The following is an 18,315-nucleotide window of genomic DNA, read 5'->3' as shown; positions in this document are numbered from 1 at the left end:
TCCCGTCTAGAGTATGATCCCATTTGGGGTGCGCTGTAGCGGGATATCAAACTCCAGTTATTATACCCTAAAGTTATTACTTCTTGTTATTCATTCCCCAAATGTTTTTATTATCTGTTCTATGCAATATGACAAGCAATACAAATTCATTGTATTAATTTATATTGGAATGTAATTTGTCAAACATAATAAAAATTTTAAAGTAAAAAAAAAGTATTTGGTTGGATTCTACTGAAAATATGTAAGAATACATGTCTTTTCTAAAAAATATGAAAAAAAAATATGAAAATATTTTCAATAACTTTCCAACTGTAAACTATTATGTGTCAGTAAAAAAAAATCTTAAAGACCCATCATCATAAAATGTAACCAGTTCTGGATATTGGGTGTCAATACACATGTCCAAAAAACTTTATCAAATTACAGAGGGTGTTTGTAGTATGCACTGCCCATCTGTCCTGCTGCTGCTCCCCTCTCTGTATTTGTCAGCAATTCTCCGCTCTGAAAATGTCAGCCAGGAGTTGCTGTGTAAATGCAGCTATTTCAGCTGCTGCAGTCAAAAAACAGACCTTGGGACACACTGTATAGTGTTTACTATTCAGATGGAAAATGGAGAGGTACAAAGTAAAGCCAAGCACACACCATCAGCTTTCTTTTGTACAACCTAGTGGGCTGAACATACAAAAAAGAGCTCGAGAGGAGATCATGTACTAACAATCTGATTTTAGTACAGTGATCTCCCCACTGAGCTATTGTGTTCTGACAGGGTGATGCCAATGGCTGAGAGCACTGATCGAATGCTGATCAGCATAACTGTCTCGGTCATGCCCCTTCGACAAAAGCTGGACATCTGTCGGACTGGCTGCCATACACATGGGCCGAATATTGAACGGCATCAGCCAGATACCCCCCATTGTTTGGCCTGTGTGTATGGGGCTTAACACTGTTCCACACATTCGTTTGCAGATCAAAGCAATGAGCTTCCATCTGCATATGTCTGTTAAAAGCAACCCAACAAGAAAAACACTTGGATTTTTTATTTTTTTTTATTCATACAACCCTTTATTAACACTTAGTTTACCTCAATAAACCTAATAAGTAGAAACATTTAAAACGCCTGTGTTTTTCTAAATATATTTCAAATACATTGTACCTGATTCAGAATGTTTGTTTTATTTTTATGAGGACAAATTATAGAATAAAATGTATACTTTTTTTTTTATCCACAGAAACAATATTTTGTTTTGAATACTGATCACATTCCAAAAAAAGTGCATGGTTTAGTTCAGTTACTTTTTATGCCTATGGATTGCACACAAAACAAATAGTTTTTTGCAATACAATGGGGTTGATTTACTAAGTGAAAAATCTGGTGTAGCTTTGTATGGTAGCCAATCGGCTTCTAACTGGAGCTTGTTCAATTAAGCTTTGACAAAAAAAAAACTTGGAAGCCGATTGGTTTCTATGCAGAGCTGCACCAAAGTTTGTACTCTCCAGTTGTAGTAAATCAACCCCAATATCACCAAAATAAAATACTTCAATGGATCAGAGCAAACATGATGTAGAAACAGGAACAACCTCCAGATGTCACTTTAGCTCTTCCACATCCCTTTCCAATTTCATCCATGCCACGAATCCTCCAAAGAGTATTAAAGGGAAAACAACCATACTTACATAAAGTGGAGCTCCATGCTCCTTCAGAAGAAATTTAAATTAATAGTGTAGCTGCTGACTTTTAATATTAGGACACTTACCTCTCCACAAATCCAGCTGCATCTTCACCCCAGCTGATCTTTCAATCGGCTCTCAAGTGCTGCTGCCACCATTTCTTGTAAGGGAAACGAGTGGTGAAGCCTTGTGGCTCCACAGCTGGCTCCCTACGGCGCATGCATGAAGCACGCTGCGCTTTTTGAATAGACAGGCAGTGGGGGAAGGAGGAGGGGGCTTAACTCCCAGGTGACTTTGCCGCAGCAAAGTCAGCTGGAAGTGGGAGTGGCTGCATAGAGGGGGGAGTCAGGCAAGCAGAGCTTCCCCTTTTGGGAGGAGCTCCACTGTAAAAAGGGGTTGTAAAGATGATTTTCTTTTTTCTTTTTAATAACAAACATGTTATACTTACCTCCTCTGTGAAAGGATTTTCAGAGTGGCCCCAATCCTCCTTTTCTGGGGTCCCCTTGGGCACTCCTGGCTCCTCCTCTTCTCGAGTGCCCCCACGGAGAGCGGCTTTCCATGGGGGCACCAGTGCAGGAGCTCTCCCGAGTCCTGCTGCTGTGTCCATTGATACAGACAGCAGGACTCGGCACCACTAACATGTTACTGGATTTGATTGACAGTAGCGGGAGCCGAGACAGGGGCTGGAGCTGCCGTGCTCGTCCCCGTTGATGGAACGATCAGGTTCAAGTAAATAAAAGAGAAGGCTCTAGGGGGCAGCTGCAGCACAGAAGGTTTTTCACCTTAATGCATAGAAATGCATTAAGATGAAAAACCTTAAGGCTTTACAACCCCTTTAAGGCAAATTATGCTTATATGTGCAAACCAATTACCAACAAGATGTAAAAGTGCAGACTCCCCCTCATTACTCCAAGCCACCACCCTACACAAATCTGTGTACAAAACAGGCTTTCCCCGGAACTTGTGACCCTTTATAGGGACACACAAATTTGGCCAGATTTGCTACAGCAATATGAAGAAGGAGACTGCCTTTTATTCTTTTCTCCCTCCATTGAGATATGAATGTCATGGTCAGCAGGGGGAGAGCTGGAGCCTAGCAATCCCATAGACTTCTAAGCACAACGCTCATAATCCTTGGAGTTGTAGTTTGAGATGATAGCCATATAATGGGATGAATTATAGGGTTTAACAATTTTGGGGGATTTATTATTTCTCCGTCATTGGTTTTTCCTATGGAACAACCAAAAGAAAGCCCAAAAGTATTTATGTATTACCTTGTTTTCTTAAAGAGGAAGTAAACCCTGATGAGTTTACTTCCTCTTTCATTCCCTGCAAAGGTAAAGCATAATGGACTACTATGCATAGTAGTCCATTATGTGTCACTTACCTGACACAGGAGGCAGCGAAGTCACCACTGTCCCCTGTAGTCCGGCGCATCCATCTTCTCGGTGGGTCTCGCTGCTCCGCCGCTGTCATTCGGCGAAGCTGCAATGACGTCACTCCCACGCATGCGCACGGGAGCCGCCACTCGCGGCATATCGCAGTTGACCGCGGCGCACTCAGTGCGCCTGCGCGCCGCTGTCTATGGTGCATGCACCGTAGACAGCGGTGCCTGTGTTTTGGCAAATATCTCCTAAACTGTGTAGGTTTAGGAGATATTTCTTGGACCTACAGGTAAGCCTTAATCTAGGCTTACATGTAGGTCAAAGTTGGTTGTAAGGGTTTACAACCACTTTAAAGTGCTATCTTGTTATCTTAAAGTGGTTGTAAACCTTAGACATGAAAAATAAACAAAGCATTTCCCTCTATAGTGTGTTCTTACCTCAATCCAAAGCACATTTTACTAAAACGGAAGAGTGCAAATCTGGTGCAGCTTTGCATTAAAACCAATCAGCTTCCATGTTTTTTTTGTCAAAGCTTAACTGAACAAGCCGAAGGTAGAAGCAAATTGGCTACCATGCACAGCTGCACCAGATTTTGTACTCTCCAGTTTTAGTAAATCAACTATATATTGTTATTTCTCTGATTTTTCTTCCCAATGCTATCAGTTACTTCTAAGGTCCCAGTCACACACTGTGTAGCAGAAATGCACGTTCTTCATGTGTTTTTGCATGTTGTTCATTGGGCAGCTCATTTATTAATTAATGCCCCATTTACATCATCTTTACTCAAATTGGCTATCCTACATGTTTGCTGCCCTATGCGACAAAGTTCACACATTTCTGCTGCGCAGCAATCGTGGCAAAAATGTTTGGAGCTCAATTAAGAATGAACAGCACCCAAACACGTGTCTTACATTTTGCAGCGATTTCGACACAATTTGGAATCACAAGCAGAATCGCACTGATTCTGCCCGTGATTCCAAATCGCTAGATGTGAATGGGGCCATATGGGCTGCCCTATGTGTGACAAACATGCCAAAGAAGCTCTAGAGCCTTTTCAGGTGTAGAGCGTGGTGGATTTGTAGTGCATTTTCATGCGGCAAAACGTGTGTCTGCTAATTGCGTTTGGGGTCAAGCAAAATGTGCGTTTGCAGCATGTTTCTAAAACACAAGTTTCCTGTGCGATTTGTTGCGAGTTCTAAAACACAAAGTGTGGATGCAGCCTAATAGCTTATGCCAACATTAAAGACTTCCCAGTGACAGCTCTGCCAATTCCCCCCCCCCCAGCATACATCAGGTGACTGACAGCCATATGTTTACTTCCTTATGTTTCGTATAAAGGGGGGGTTGTGTGTTCCTTCCCTCCACTTAGATTACACTGAGCTCTGTGCTCTAACCTCCAGCTGTGCAGAGTGTGACATCAGATCCACACCCCTTGCCTTCTACTGCTGAGAAATAGCATTTGATTTGTGTGGTTTAGCGGACGGTAAAGGAAAGAGGACTACAGGTACAACTTATGTGGCAGAATATGTTTCACCTGTGTATCACTTCAGTAATGACAAAGCTGTTGGAGAATAAACAGGCCCATAGCAGAATTGTAAAAATATGCTAATCCATACAGGTGTACAGGTATGGGCGCTGAAGTGGTTAGTTGGCCAAGTGACGATTGCCTTCTAAACAAATGTCTACATGCTACATTTTAGAATGAAACCAAACACTTATACAAACATTTACAGAACCCACCTTAAACTGTGTGGCATAGTGGCCAAGTTTAATCTTCAATAAGAACCCATCTTCGCCAACTTGGTGCTCTGCCTTTTTCTGCAGTTCCTGCACCAGCCCTTCTAGCAGCTGTGTGGCTTTCATGCTGTCCTGGGGGTTCTCTGGATCCACAGAGTCCCTAGTAATCACCACATTGCATGTGTTAAAGGAAAGCCATCATTATTTTGTTGATTTTTTTTTTTTTTTTTTTAGGTACACAAGAATTAACCTCTTGCTGACCAACATACTTTTATAAACATCCTGTCAGCAAGTGGTTATTACAAGATCATGGCTGAAGTTAGCTTGGTTAGCTACTTTGAAAGGCAAAGGAGACATTAGGGTGCTAATAGACTCATGATGTATCCTCTAAAGTGTACCTGCCACTTACCCAAAGCCATCATAGTGGGGCTTCTTAGTACCCATGTGATAGCAATAAAGATAAATAAATACATTTAAATAAAATACAACATAAAAATTAAAAATTAAAAACACCAACATGCCCCTGCAAATGCAATGGAAGGACCAGCACACAGATGTATACAGCAATTGCACCACTCATGTGAGATATCATTCTGAATGTCGGAGTGAGAGCAATAATTTTCACACCCATTTGAAAAAGTCACGTGTGTTGTGACGATACACGTGAGGGAAGAGAGAGTCAGGTGACGCTGAGGCTCTGACCACGGCGGAGGTTGTAGCCATCCTGCACTAAAGAAATTGCTGTTTATCGTCTGTATGCAAGTTATTTGATCTATTAAACATCTGTCACTGTGATACTACACTATGGATTGCTTTCATTTCTTCCTATGAACTATCCTTGGGGCTGAGATTGAATGTTGGAGGTACTACAGCAGGAGGAGATAGGAAGGAGTGTAAAGGTAACACAGAAAGACGTGAATCGAAGCAGCCGGGAATCAACATTAATAAGGCTATTACTTGCCTGATATAATAAGAGAGTTTGGGGGAACCACTTTGCATGAACACTGCAGATCGGTTCACACAAGAGCACGGAAGCTATTTGTGGAATTCCGAATAACATTGGAAAATATCATCACAATTAAAATTGCACGATTTGAATTGCACTGTGAATGGGACTTTTTTTGCACAAACTTTTGTTTTAGCTGTTTGCACGATGGAATGATTTATATTCATATTTATGTTTTTTTCTGCATAATTGCACTTTATGTAGGGTGTACATCTTTTTGCTTATTTGCACATTTTTGCTGATTTGCAAGCTATTTAATTGTTATTTGCACTAATTCATATTTGTTTACATTATATCAATTTAAGAACGTTATCATTTAGTCAGCTATTTGCTGATTATGCACTTTGTTTTTTTTGAACATTTATATTGGATGATTATTGATTTTAGGTATATAAATATTTTTTAATTAATGTTTTTTTTTTCTGAATTATTTGTTATTTAGTAGGGCTGTTACTTATTAAAAATTTTGTGTTCGATTAATCAAATTTTTTTAAATCGATTAATCGACTAATTTCGGTAAATTATAATGCACATACAGATCCAACTACTTTTAGCTGATCTCCTTGCATTGCAGCTCTGCATTAGTCAGTGGTAAATGTGGTATACACGATATACAATCACCCGACACTAGTTAGTTTCCACAATCCATGACTTAACTTCACAGTTCACACAAACGTTTTAAATTCAAACTGTAGCACGGACGTAAGTCATTTTTTTTTCCACAGTAGCGTGACAATCCCTCCACTTCCGGTCTAATTAATCACTCTCATCTTATGGCATGGACCCCTGTGCAAACAGGTGGTCATGCATGCGGGTATCAAAAGGGTTAACATGGACCATAAATTTTTCTCACAATCTCAGGTCATGGGTAGAAAGAAAAGATCAAAGTGCTCACCGCTTAAGTATAAGATTAAATTTTTGTGTTCAAACACAAACTACTCACATAAAGATGATAAAAACACAGTGTGTAAAGCCGACAATCGTGTTAGTTCCGTAGGGCAGCAGTGGGTGGCGCCATGCGTAGCTCCTCCCCCGTACACGTTACGTTCAATCAGAAACTCCTTTATTATGAGAGTCTACTGTATTTATATGGATCACTGAGGTTCTATTGAGTATTGAGGTTTATTTTTTTATTGAGCACTATTGAGTCAATTTAGCCATTTAGAGAGTCGACTGACAGCGAGTTTGAGGTCTGTAAGAGTGTGTATTGTCGGTTTTCTCTTTGCTTCCTCACAACTGTGTGATTGAAGGGGAAGAAGAGTATTATTCATTGATTAGTGGAGGCTGTTACTATTTGATTGCTGTCTCCATTATCTATGAGATATCGAGCCCCAAACGCTTTTTTATTCCTGTGGAGCTACTTTTCTCATAGTACCTTCAGAGGACCATTTGTATAGTTATATTTATATGTATTGTCAGATTAGAGATTGGTAAGCACCACATTCATACCCATAAATAGTAGCTTGTTGTTTTGGTGTGGGAACACCCTGATGTTGGCAGCTGCCTGTTGATTTTTTTCTCCTTTTTTAATCTCCCCTTATTTACATATATTAAAAACATTACAATAACATTTTGGTTACAACAATAATGGTTAGAGTGTCAGAAACCAACGGTTGACGCGTTTTGTAAAATAGCTTCCTCAGAACCAAAATTCTGACTAATAAGCAGTAAAAAACAATAAAATTTGTCTCTAATCGTAAGGCATCCGAACAGTGATAGAGGTCCTATCCTTCAGGGGATCAACAGTAAATGGAAAAAGCTGACCAAATACCTGACAAACAATATATATACCCCCACAGTAATCCATTAAACAAATTATACCACCAATACTACAACACACCGGGATACACAAAATGAAAAAGAAAAAGGAAAAAAAAAAAAAAGATTAGAGACAAGTCTTTATCTCAGTAAGTTAATTGGGCTTTATAATGTTTCCCTTGTGTACTGCCAGCAGTTGGGTAGGGCTGCCCCTAGTGGCAGTTTGGATTACTATCAAACTACTGCCTTTTGTACCACATGGTCCTGCATCTCCCTGCCTCTATCCACTCTCCCCATTATTGTTTGGGGTACACCTTGTGGCTTTATGTTCTCAGCCATCTGGGGTCAACAATTTGTAATTTCCTAATCCTTAGGGTTATCATGGGCTGTTGTATTGACTTTCATGGATGTATATCTGATGTATGTATGCAATGCTGGATGAGTATCCATGTCTAACACATGCATCTCTTCTGTTCTTTCATTTTAAAGGTTCTCCGGTTATTAGTCAGAATTGTGGTTCTGAGGAAGCTATCTTGCGAAACACATCAACCATTGGTTTCTGACACTCTAACCATTATTGTTGTAACCAAGATGTTATTGTAATGTTTTTAATACATGTTTTCTATTATGAATTTTTGTGAATAAATATATTGGAAAGAATTACTTCTCTATCTCCTTCGTGGTACCGTGATAATCCGTCATGCTGGTTCTCTCCTTTTTTTTGTATGTTTGGTATCTGTTTACTTAAAGCAACATCATTTTTTATATTTTACTTTAGTGTATTTTTTCATAAAAATATGCGTTTGATAAACCGCTGTGCAAATATTGTGTGACATAAAAAATTGAACAGCCAGCATTTTATTTTCCATTTATATTATTTAATTAAAAAAAATGTGCATTACTTTTATGAGCATTCTCAGCTTCTTAATAAGAAAGCCCAGCATTTGCATGTGTATTTCTTTTTTTACCTGAAAGATTGGGACAATCTAAAAAGACAGGAAGAAGCAAACAGTATTTTCCACCCCCGAGGTATTCAGCTAGGTGTGTAATCTGATCTCTTGGTATTCAAGTCTCACATAACACCAAGTCAGCCTTATAAAAACCTGTAGTAATAAACCTTCCACATTGCCCCCTGCTGGCTAGAAGTGGTATATATATATATATATATATATATATATATATATATATATATATATATAAAATATTTCATAATTATGTGACAGTGACAACATTCAAAAGTGGTATGTTTTTAGTTCTTCTTTTATATCACAGTCAATACAGCAGATATAAAAGGCAAACAGTGCAAATTTCGTCTAAAACAAAAATAAATGTAATTCTGTTTGAAATAAAATGTTAATTCCTGAATTATATTCTTTTTCCAGGTTATTTAAATAGAGCAAGAACGTGGTAACATAAGGAAACCTGGTGCAGTATTAACTTTTATTAAACTAGACCACAGCCTTTGTGGCATGTTCACAAAACCAGGCCTATCAATGTGGACTTCATGAGAGACTATGTACATTTCTATAGATAACAGAAAACATAAAAAACCTTCTCCAGCTCATATTTTTTTTTCCAAGCAGGATGTAGAAGGGTTAGAACCTCTGCTGGATTTTGTTGCTCTGTCCCTATTGAGGAGATCCTTCCCATTTCCTGTGTGGACTATCTCCCCAAAGGGAAAACAAATAGCAATACAAATCTGACAGAGGGACCAATCCCTTTCACACGTTCAATACTAAAACACTAAAAGAAAAATGCCTATGCCTGGAGTTAAGCCTTGTACACACAATCAGATTAATGGCAGGGGATTGTCTGTTGACAAACTATTGGCCTAAAATCTGACCGTTGGTACGCTCCTTCTGACAACTGTTGTCCAACTTTCGGACAACAAATGTTGGATAGCAGGCTAGTAAATTTTTGGTGGACAGTGGTCTGTTGTCAGATTTTCGTATTGTCAGTACACAAGTCTGTCACACAAAAGTTGAAAGTACAAAGACGCATGCTCGGAATCAATGCTCACCAAGCACAAAATTAGCAGAAGGTGCCCAAAGGGTGGCGTTTAAGAGCTGAAATTCCTCGTAGTACATCATTACGTTCGTGTTTGTTAGCCAATAATTGTGTACCGTTAGTATGCAAGACAAGTTCCTGGCACACGCCCTTTGGACAAAAATCAGATTCTCGGTTGGCCAACAATCGGATTGTGTGAACGAGGCTTTAGGCTTTCATTTTGAATATGTGAACTTTTTGTATTTAATTTCATTATTAGTGGTTAATTGACAGGAAGAATGTTCATTAATAAAGTACACATTACTTATATGTTTCTAGCAATCAGCAGTATATATACATACCATGATTGTGCCTCTATCCACTGTGACAGGTAATGTCGCACCTCTATAGGAAAATGCTGCCCATAAAGCGCCTGCATCTGACGTAGGGCATCCCCTTGCAACTGCTGTGCCTGGATCCACACTGCCATGGTGAAAACCTGTAGGAGATGAAGGAACAACACATCATCCATCTAATGCCATTAAAGGAGAAGTGTGCAATTCTAAAAAATAAAACAAAAACATACATGTACACCTTCATGCTTCAGCATCGATTTTCCCCCCCACCTGCTCTAAGCCCAAGTAATCACATGACAATCACTCTCAGCTCTCCCCGCTCACAGCAGAGAGTGGTGCCTGTCAGTTACCGCTCTCTGCTCTGCCCTTCAGCGTTCACTGGAGTGCCAGGCTGGAGAGGGGGCAGGAGTGGCTGGCTCTGGCTTTCAGCGGCACGCTAAAGGGCTTAGCCAGCTGCCATCTGGGTGGATCCCGACAATATGGTATTCTTTTTCATATTCTATGGCATTTGAATATTATTTTGGGTCACAGTAGGGCATAAGTGCACTTGAGTGCCAGAAGAGAAATACAACCAAAAAAATATTTCCACATACTTTTTCTTTATGCCAAAGCCTCCAAGAACAAATGTGACATTTGTCTGTGATCCCAAACAGGTATATTCAGATTAAACCCCAACAGAATGGATGGTATTGGATGTGGAGGACACAAATGTGATTATGGTCTGTCCATTCCAAGCAATAGCTGCTTTACAGAAACTATTATATAATATGATGCAAAAATGAACATGAGCTTAATGTACAGTGAAAAAAGTAAGTACCACGCACACAGAAAATGTGATATACTTAAAGCACAAGAAAACTTTGCCTTTTTGGTCATGAATTCAACAAATAATGGATACACTAATGCAGGTCATACACGGTCGAATGTTTAACAAATTTTCTTTTCAAAATTGGAAAGTTAGTTTTTTTGTGATCCGATGATGCCACCATTGATTTCCAAAATTCGGCCGACCAAGCCTTCAATTTCCCCTAATGTTGCTACAGAAAAGAATTTTCGTGGCCGGGAATCTTCTTTTCTCGCCGTAAATTTTCTTTTCTTATTACATTTCTCGCAAGATTCTCCCATCATTGATTAGAAAATCGTTTGTTTTTGAAAAAATTTCCAACATGTCCGATTCCTCAAATTTGATTTCTACACAAAAATCAGCTGTTGCTGCAGACCACTAATGGTGCGAAATTCGTACGAAAATTCTTAGATACGATTTTCGAAATTCGAACCGTGTATGGCCGGCATAAGGCTACAGTCACACCTGCACACATGGGCCCAATACGGATTACATGCAAAAACCCCAATGGCAGTTGCCAGTGACTAATTACAGCCTGTGAGTTACCAATTACCTGTGAGTGATCGGCCCTGGACGCAGTCTAATCGCTGGGATTCTCACATGTAATCAGTGTCAGGCTCATTTGCAGGTATGAACGTAGCCTAATGGTGTACACCGTTGGTCTCAGGAGCTCGGACTGCCCCCTTTGTATTGCATAGTTACACACTATTCTCTGACACTGAAGTTGATTTACTACAAAGAAATAGGTAGTTCAGTTTGCAAGGAATTTTTCCCAAAATGTAATAAATAAGGTGAAGCTATGCCGACTTTTAGTCACATGCAAACAAAAAATTCATTTTTTTTTGTCTTTTTTTTTCATACCTGTGATTGGGTATTTCTTGCAAAGTGGTACTTCATCACAGAGCTCTTGGGCAACTTCCCTTGCATAATGCAGCCCATTTGCCTTTAGTAAATTAACTTCTTAGACTTGAGTGAAATGTTTCACCACTGCTCCATGTCAAATTCCTTCAGTTACAAGATTTTTGTTGTATGTATCCCATGAACTACCTGTATAAACAACTCCACTGCAATGTGGTCGGTTTCTCCATTATTATTACTTTCATTTCTTGGCGTCTTGCATTTGTCCTTCAGATCATTATGTTAAAACAACCACTACTGGTTCAGCTTAAAATTTCTCATTAAAGAGGAACTGCAGTCTGCTCACATAATTTGTAATAAAAACATCCTTGCCACTCTGAAGTTTCCTTCTAACCACTTTGCATATTATTATAGATATACTGTGATTCTGTACTTGCCAAATATGCTGCAGAAAGCCCCCTCCACTGAGTCTGGCGGAAACAATTTTAACTGTGGGCAGCTGAAGAAGCTGCCTGTTCACTTCCTGGATTTACGTAGACACACAGAGGCACACCTCCAGCTCTGAAGCTAGCATTGGCCCTCTTATGACTCATCCTCCTCCCTCCCTGGCAAACTCTCACGAGAGTGAGAAAAAGCTGTGCATGATATCATAGGCCTTTTACCAGACAAGAAACAGGAAGTGAGCTGTATTAGGTATTTACTGGCAGAAAAAAAACAAAAAACGATCCAAAGTTAAAACCACAAGGGCAGAAGATTTAATAGATGGAAAGATGAAAAAATGACTGAAGTTCCGCATTAAGCACACTTTGATATGATGTAGAATTCATAGTTGACAAAGATGTCAAGCTGTGCGTATCCTGAAGCAGCAAAGCAACCCCAACCGTAACATTTCCAGCACCATGCTTCACAGTTGATATGAGGTACATCTCCTTAAGTAATCACTGGCTGTGCAGAGAGCTGTGAAAATCTGCGGCCACTGGTGACCTTTCATTATAGTGAATGGGGCCGGCGACTGTACCAAACTGCTCAGAGATGCAGCAGGAATCAGAAGATACCTGCCGCTATAATTCACACTAGCCTAAACACGCCAGTATAATTGTGGTCTTCTTTCTGCTGTGTGGAATGAAGCGACTAACGATCAGATTACAGAGGATTGTAAACCCTGATGAGTTTACTTCCTCTTTCATTCCCTGCAAAGGTAAAGCATAATGGACTACTATGCATCACATAGTAGTCCATTATGTGTCGCCTGACACAGGAGCCAGCGATGTCACCACTGTTCCTTGTAGCCCAGTGCATCCATCTTCTCGGTGGGTCTTGCTGCTCCGCCGCTGTCATTCGGTGAAGCTGCGATGACGTCACTCCCGCGCATGCGCACGGGAGCCGCCACGCGCAGCATATTCGCCGTAAACAGCGGTGCCTGTCTTTCGGCAAATATCTCCTAAACCGTGTAGGTTTAGGAGATAGTTCTTGGACCTACAGGTAAGCCTTAATCTAGGCTTACCTGTAGGTCAACGTGTGTTGTAAGGGTTTACAACCACTTTAAAAGTCTCTATACAAACAATCAGTAGTAGTTTGTAAACTATTTGAGGGGATGCTAAGGAACCATATCCAAGAATATGCAGATGAAAACCATATCATTAGCAGTAATCGGCACAGGTTTACGAAAGGTCACTCTAGTCAAACCAACCTATTAACTTTCTACGAGGAAGTGAGCTGCCATCCGGGCAATGGTGGGCCAGTGGATGTGGTGTATCTGAATTTTGCAAAAAGCATTTTTTTCAGTCCCCCACAAATGCTTAATCGTCAATCTGAGATCTGTGGGCATGGATCATAGGGTAGTTGCCTGGATAAAAAAAACTGTCTACAGGGGTCCAAAGGGTTGTGATAAATAATGTATACTCAGAATAGTCTAGAATGGTTAGTAGGGCACCCCAAGGCTCTGTCCTGGGACCAATTCTCAGATCTCAGTGTTTGCTGACAACACAAAATTATGCAGGGCAATAACACAGCAGGATATAGAAACTTTACAAGAGGACCTGAATATATTATTGGAATGGGCTACCGCATGGCAAACTAAATTCAACATTGGTAAATGTAAAGTAATGCACTTGGGGGGTAAAAATATAAACACAAGTTATTCTTTAGGGGAGAGCCCCTAGGGGCTTCCAGGATGGAGAAGGATCTAGGGGTACTAGACTGAGAAATAGCGTGCAGTGTCAAGCAACAGCTACCAAAGCCAGCAGAACATTATCATGCATTAAAAAAGGCATTTACTCCAGATATAAAACGATTATGCTGTCACTTTATAAAAATATGGTTCAGCCGCATCTGGAGTTTTCCATCCAGTTCTTGTCACCAAACCTCAGAAAGGATGTGCTGGAGCGAGTCTGGAGAAGGGCAACTAAATTAATATGGAGACTGGTGGACCTCAATTATGAGGAATGACTACAAGTGCTAAATTTGTTCTCCCTGGAGAAGATACGCTTGAGAGAAGATTTGATAGCGATATTCAGTGGCATCACTAGAGTTGGTGTGTCACCCGGTGCGAAAAAAAATGGTGTCACCCCCCCCCCCACCAACTATAGTCCTCCCTCAGTACAGACCCCCCTCCACTAACTACAGACCCTTCTCCCGCAGTATAGATCCCCCTCCCTCAATACAGACCACCCTCCATCAATATAGACCCCCCTCCCTCAGAATAAACCTCCCCCCTCAGTACAGACACCCTATCAGTGCAGACCCCTCCATCAGTACAGACACCCCACCTTGGTGCAGACCCCCCAGTGCAGACCACCCCCAGCAGTACAGACACTCCCCCAGTGTAGACCCCACACTGCAGACTAGAGGTCGACTGATATGGGTTTTTCTCTGGCCGATACCGATGCCGATATTTAGAAATCACGGCGGCCGATGGCCGATATATGATGCCGATTTTTTTGGGCCAATATGTTAGGCCGATTTTTATTTATTTTTTTCCCTTCATCTCATAAAATCTATGTTGGACACCTTTCACACTGGGACGTTTTTCAGGCGATTTTGGGCTAAAAATAGTGCCTGTAAATTGCCTTCAAAACGGCTCCCCTGCAGTCTGTGTGAAAGCCAGAGTGCTTTCACAATGAGGAGATGCGCTGGCAGGACATTAAAAAAAAAAAAAAAAATCCTGCAAGCAGCATCTTTGGAGCGGTGTAAACCGCTCCTCCACCACTCCTGCCCATTGAAATTAATGGGCACCACTGCTGAAGCGCATGCAATGCGATTTTGCAGCAGCGCGTCACTGCCCCGCTAGCAGCCGAATAGCGGGGCTAAAATGATGGTAAATCTAAAACTAGCAGCGTTTTACCGTCAACGCCTGCCCGCTCCAGTGTGAAAGCAGCCTTAATAAGTGATGCAGAAAATTTCTTACACATTTATTAAACAAAACAAACCTCCAATCAGTTCACTTGTATGTATAATTTAGATAAAAAAAAATAAAAATACGATATATTAAATACACAAAAACAGGTACTCAAAACTTTTGGAGGAAAAAAATAAGGGCTAACTTTACTGTTTTATTTTTATTTTTTATTAATCTGTGTATTTTTTCCAAAATAATTGCATTTGAAAGACCTCTGCGCAAATACCGCATCACATAAAATATTGCAACAACCGCTATTTTATTCCCTAGGGTCTCTGCTAAAAAAAATATATATAATTTTTGGGGGTTCTGAGTGATTTTCTAGCAGAAAATACAGGATTTTAACTTGTAAGCAACAAGTGTCAGAAAAGATTTAGTCTTTAAATGGTTAAACTGAGAACTCCTACACACAGAGTTCAGCCCATTGAAGAAGAAACATTGTATCTCATTGATCTTTTTTTGGCAGCCTGCCCAGAGAGGAGGAAAGTCCTTCACTGATGTCTTCAGGCAACTTACATTGACTTCTATTACAGAAGTCTTTTGCAAGTCCTGCTGAACATGTCATCTGCTTTTTTATCAGCACAATCGGACGATGCCGATTAATTAAAAAATGCCAAATATCGGCCGATATATCGGTCGACCTCTACTGCAGACACCCCCCTCTGTGCAGACCCACCCCAGTGCAGACACCCACCCAATGCAGACCCCCTCCTCCATGCAGACACCCCCAGCAGTACAGACACCCAGCCTTACATACCTCAGGACAATCATACACACACACAGCAGTGTGTGTCCCTCGAGCTCGGCTCCTCCTCCTCTGTGGACGTAAACAGAGGAGGGGGAGGCGGCTTTGTTCCGCTCCGCGCTGAGGGACACAGCCACGCCGCAGGACAGTGCAGCAGGCGTGGTTAGCGGAAGAGAAGTGGCTTAACCTTAAGATGCGTAGGGGGGTTTTCACTGTCAGGGCAGTAAAAATGTGGAACTCTCTTCCACAATTAGTGGTGCTGGCAGGAAGGAAGTCTTTTAAAAGACTCTTGGATGTGCATCTGAGCGAAAACAATATAAGGGGATATGGGAAATTATTTTTTACACACCTAAACAGGTCAAACTGAATGTAACTGTTGTCTTTATTCAACCTTAGGAACTATGTAACCAGCGAAAATACAGTACACAACGAGCTTCAGGACTGAAACATAAATCCCTATGAATAAATGGGAAAAGTCAATACGACATAATTCAAAACTTACATCAATGGTTATAATGCACGTGTATGTGTAAATATCAAAAGGTATAAAATATTGTTAAACAAATAAAAGGCAATAAATGTACATACACTATGAACATATATGTGTACATACATTTGATAATCTCATTTAGAAATAATTGAACTTAAAAAAAGCACCACCTGAATAAACTGAAGAAACCAGTAACTGACCAGATGTCCAGTGTAGGGGCCCCTTTATTATTTTCCACGAACATCTTGGTCACAAGCAAAATTAAAACAGAATAAAAACACCTCAAAAGGAAAAAGAATAGTAAAACATATTCTAGAGGTGACAACATTCTTATATAAATATAAAGCAATATAAAATGTAATTATCTGCTGTAGGCAATTTTGCTACAAATCTTTAGGTGATCTACAAATGACACCTTTTAATGTAATGGTAAAAATGGAAGAGATCAGTAAACGTAGTCAAAATATAAGCCAGGATCGGAAGCCAATGTGGGTAGTCAGACAAGCCAGTAATCAGGAAACCAAAGATCAGTGTAGTAGGAAGCAGAAGAACAGGATCAGGAACCAGAAGGGATGTCAGCCGGGCAAAGTCTTTCACAGGAACACAGCAGAGAATCTTCAGATATGTTGACCAAGATGAAGGCACGAAAGGCATGAATAAGGCAGTTTAAATAGCCAGGGGCTGGCTGTAGGTGGGAATGACGAGCAGGAAATGATCACCGGTTGAGCCTCTGTGGAAACCATGAGTGCTTAATTATCTAACAGCTGAGCAGCCTGAGCACAGGGAAGAGAGCTGCTGAGAGCCCAGCCCTGACAGTACCCTCTCCTCAATGACCCCCTCAGAGGGGCACTAGGTTTGAGGGGAAAGCACGGAGGACAGGAGCATGTACGTCCGAGGATGAGACCCAAGAGCCTTCCTCCGGACCGTACCCTTTCCAATGAACAAGGTACTGTATGCTCTCACGGAACATACAGGAGTCAATGATAGATTGTATCTTAGCCCTGACATAATGGTGGCTAACTGATGTGCAAAAAGTAGTGTTCACTGTTAGCCCTTGTACACACGGTCGGACATTCCGATGGAAAATGTCCGATCAGACCGTGTTGTCGGATAATCCGACCCTGTGTGGGCTTCATCTGACTTTTTCCATCGGAATGTCCGACCAACAAAGTTTAAGAGCTCGATATAAAATTTTAGTAGCTATTGGCTACTAGCCTGAACGTAGTCCCATCGTAACTAAATAACGTCATCACGTTACGAACGATCGCATTTTCCGACAACTTTGTCCGACCGTGTGTATGCAACACCAGTATCGGACAAAATCCGTCTGAAAAAATCTGACGGATTTTGTTGTCGGAATGTCTGACCGTGTGTACGGGGGCTTACAGTTCCCCCACCAGTTTCCAATGCCTGTGTTCAAATTGGGAATTAGAAGCTGGAGGCATTGGACAGACTTGGCATCTGGGAAGCAAGTTACACTATGAATTATAAAAAAGCAGAGCATTCTGAAAGTAGAATGGCGAAAGAGAAAATAACATAAAAGTATACAGTGGTAAAGGAAGCCGATGGGCAAAAGGAAAAGAAAAATGCAGTTGAGCAAGTCAGCTGTACAAAGTACAGACAGCTACACAAGATGGAGCAACCAAAACATGCAACCAATAGAGATTGGCTAACGAGGCGTGAGACGGTTATATTAAAATTTGAATTACAGATAATTTTTACAAGACACACACACACAAACAGTCCAGTCCTCTGCATTCATCACATGGTTTAAAGTGATCCAAAAACCATTATGAGAACCACTAACAAAGAGGAGATTACTTTCTGGCAGCTGCATTTTACAAATTGTATTTACTCAGGTCTTCCTATTGGTCTCCTTGTTGGCTACCATTCAAATCACAGGTCAATGGGAGCATTGCAGTGAATGGAAGATTAAATGGTATCACACTATCCAGTCCTTATTTGTTATATGTGGAAACAACGCTACTGGGTAACTTAGGATCCCACAGGTGGTTCGTAGGCTTGTATTGACTGAGCTTAACCACTTTAAGGACTGAGCCTCTTTCTGAGATTTATTGTTTACAA

The 18,315-nt window shown here is 40.7% G+C and overlaps 1 protein-coding gene across 5 annotated transcripts in view; it reads right to left on the bottom strand.

Annotated features, from left to right (window-relative positions):
- The window catches only part of LOC143935591 (signal transducer and activator of transcription 5B), a 413,177-nt gene that overhangs the window by 107,465 nt on the left and 287,397 nt on the right, over positions 1–18,315 (bottom strand). For all 5 annotated transcript variants that reach the window (XM_077459573.1, XM_077459571.1, XM_077459575.1 and 2 more), the window contains 2 exons: positions 9,903–10,039; positions 4,794–4,950 (listed from right to left, as the gene is read on the bottom strand). In XM_077459573.1, the coding sequence (XP_077315699.1) occupies positions 4,794–4,950; positions 9,903–10,030 (285 nt within the window). In that variant the 5' untranslated portion in view covers positions 10,031–10,039. The remainder of the gene's footprint in view (positions 1–4,793; positions 4,951–9,902; positions 10,040–18,315) is intronic.

The sequence above is a fragment of the Lithobates pipiens genome, unplaced genomic scaffold (assembly GCF_037356315.1).
Source record: "Lithobates pipiens isolate NorthernLeopardFrog02 unplaced genomic scaffold, aLitPip1_a1.2 Scaffold_28, whole genome shotgun sequence".
In the NCBI taxonomy this organism is placed as follows: Eukaryota; Metazoa; Chordata; class Amphibia; order Anura; family Ranidae; genus Lithobates; species Lithobates pipiens.
The sequence above is the reverse complement of the archived record's forward strand: the minus strand, read 5'-3'. Positions and strand labels throughout refer to the sequence as shown.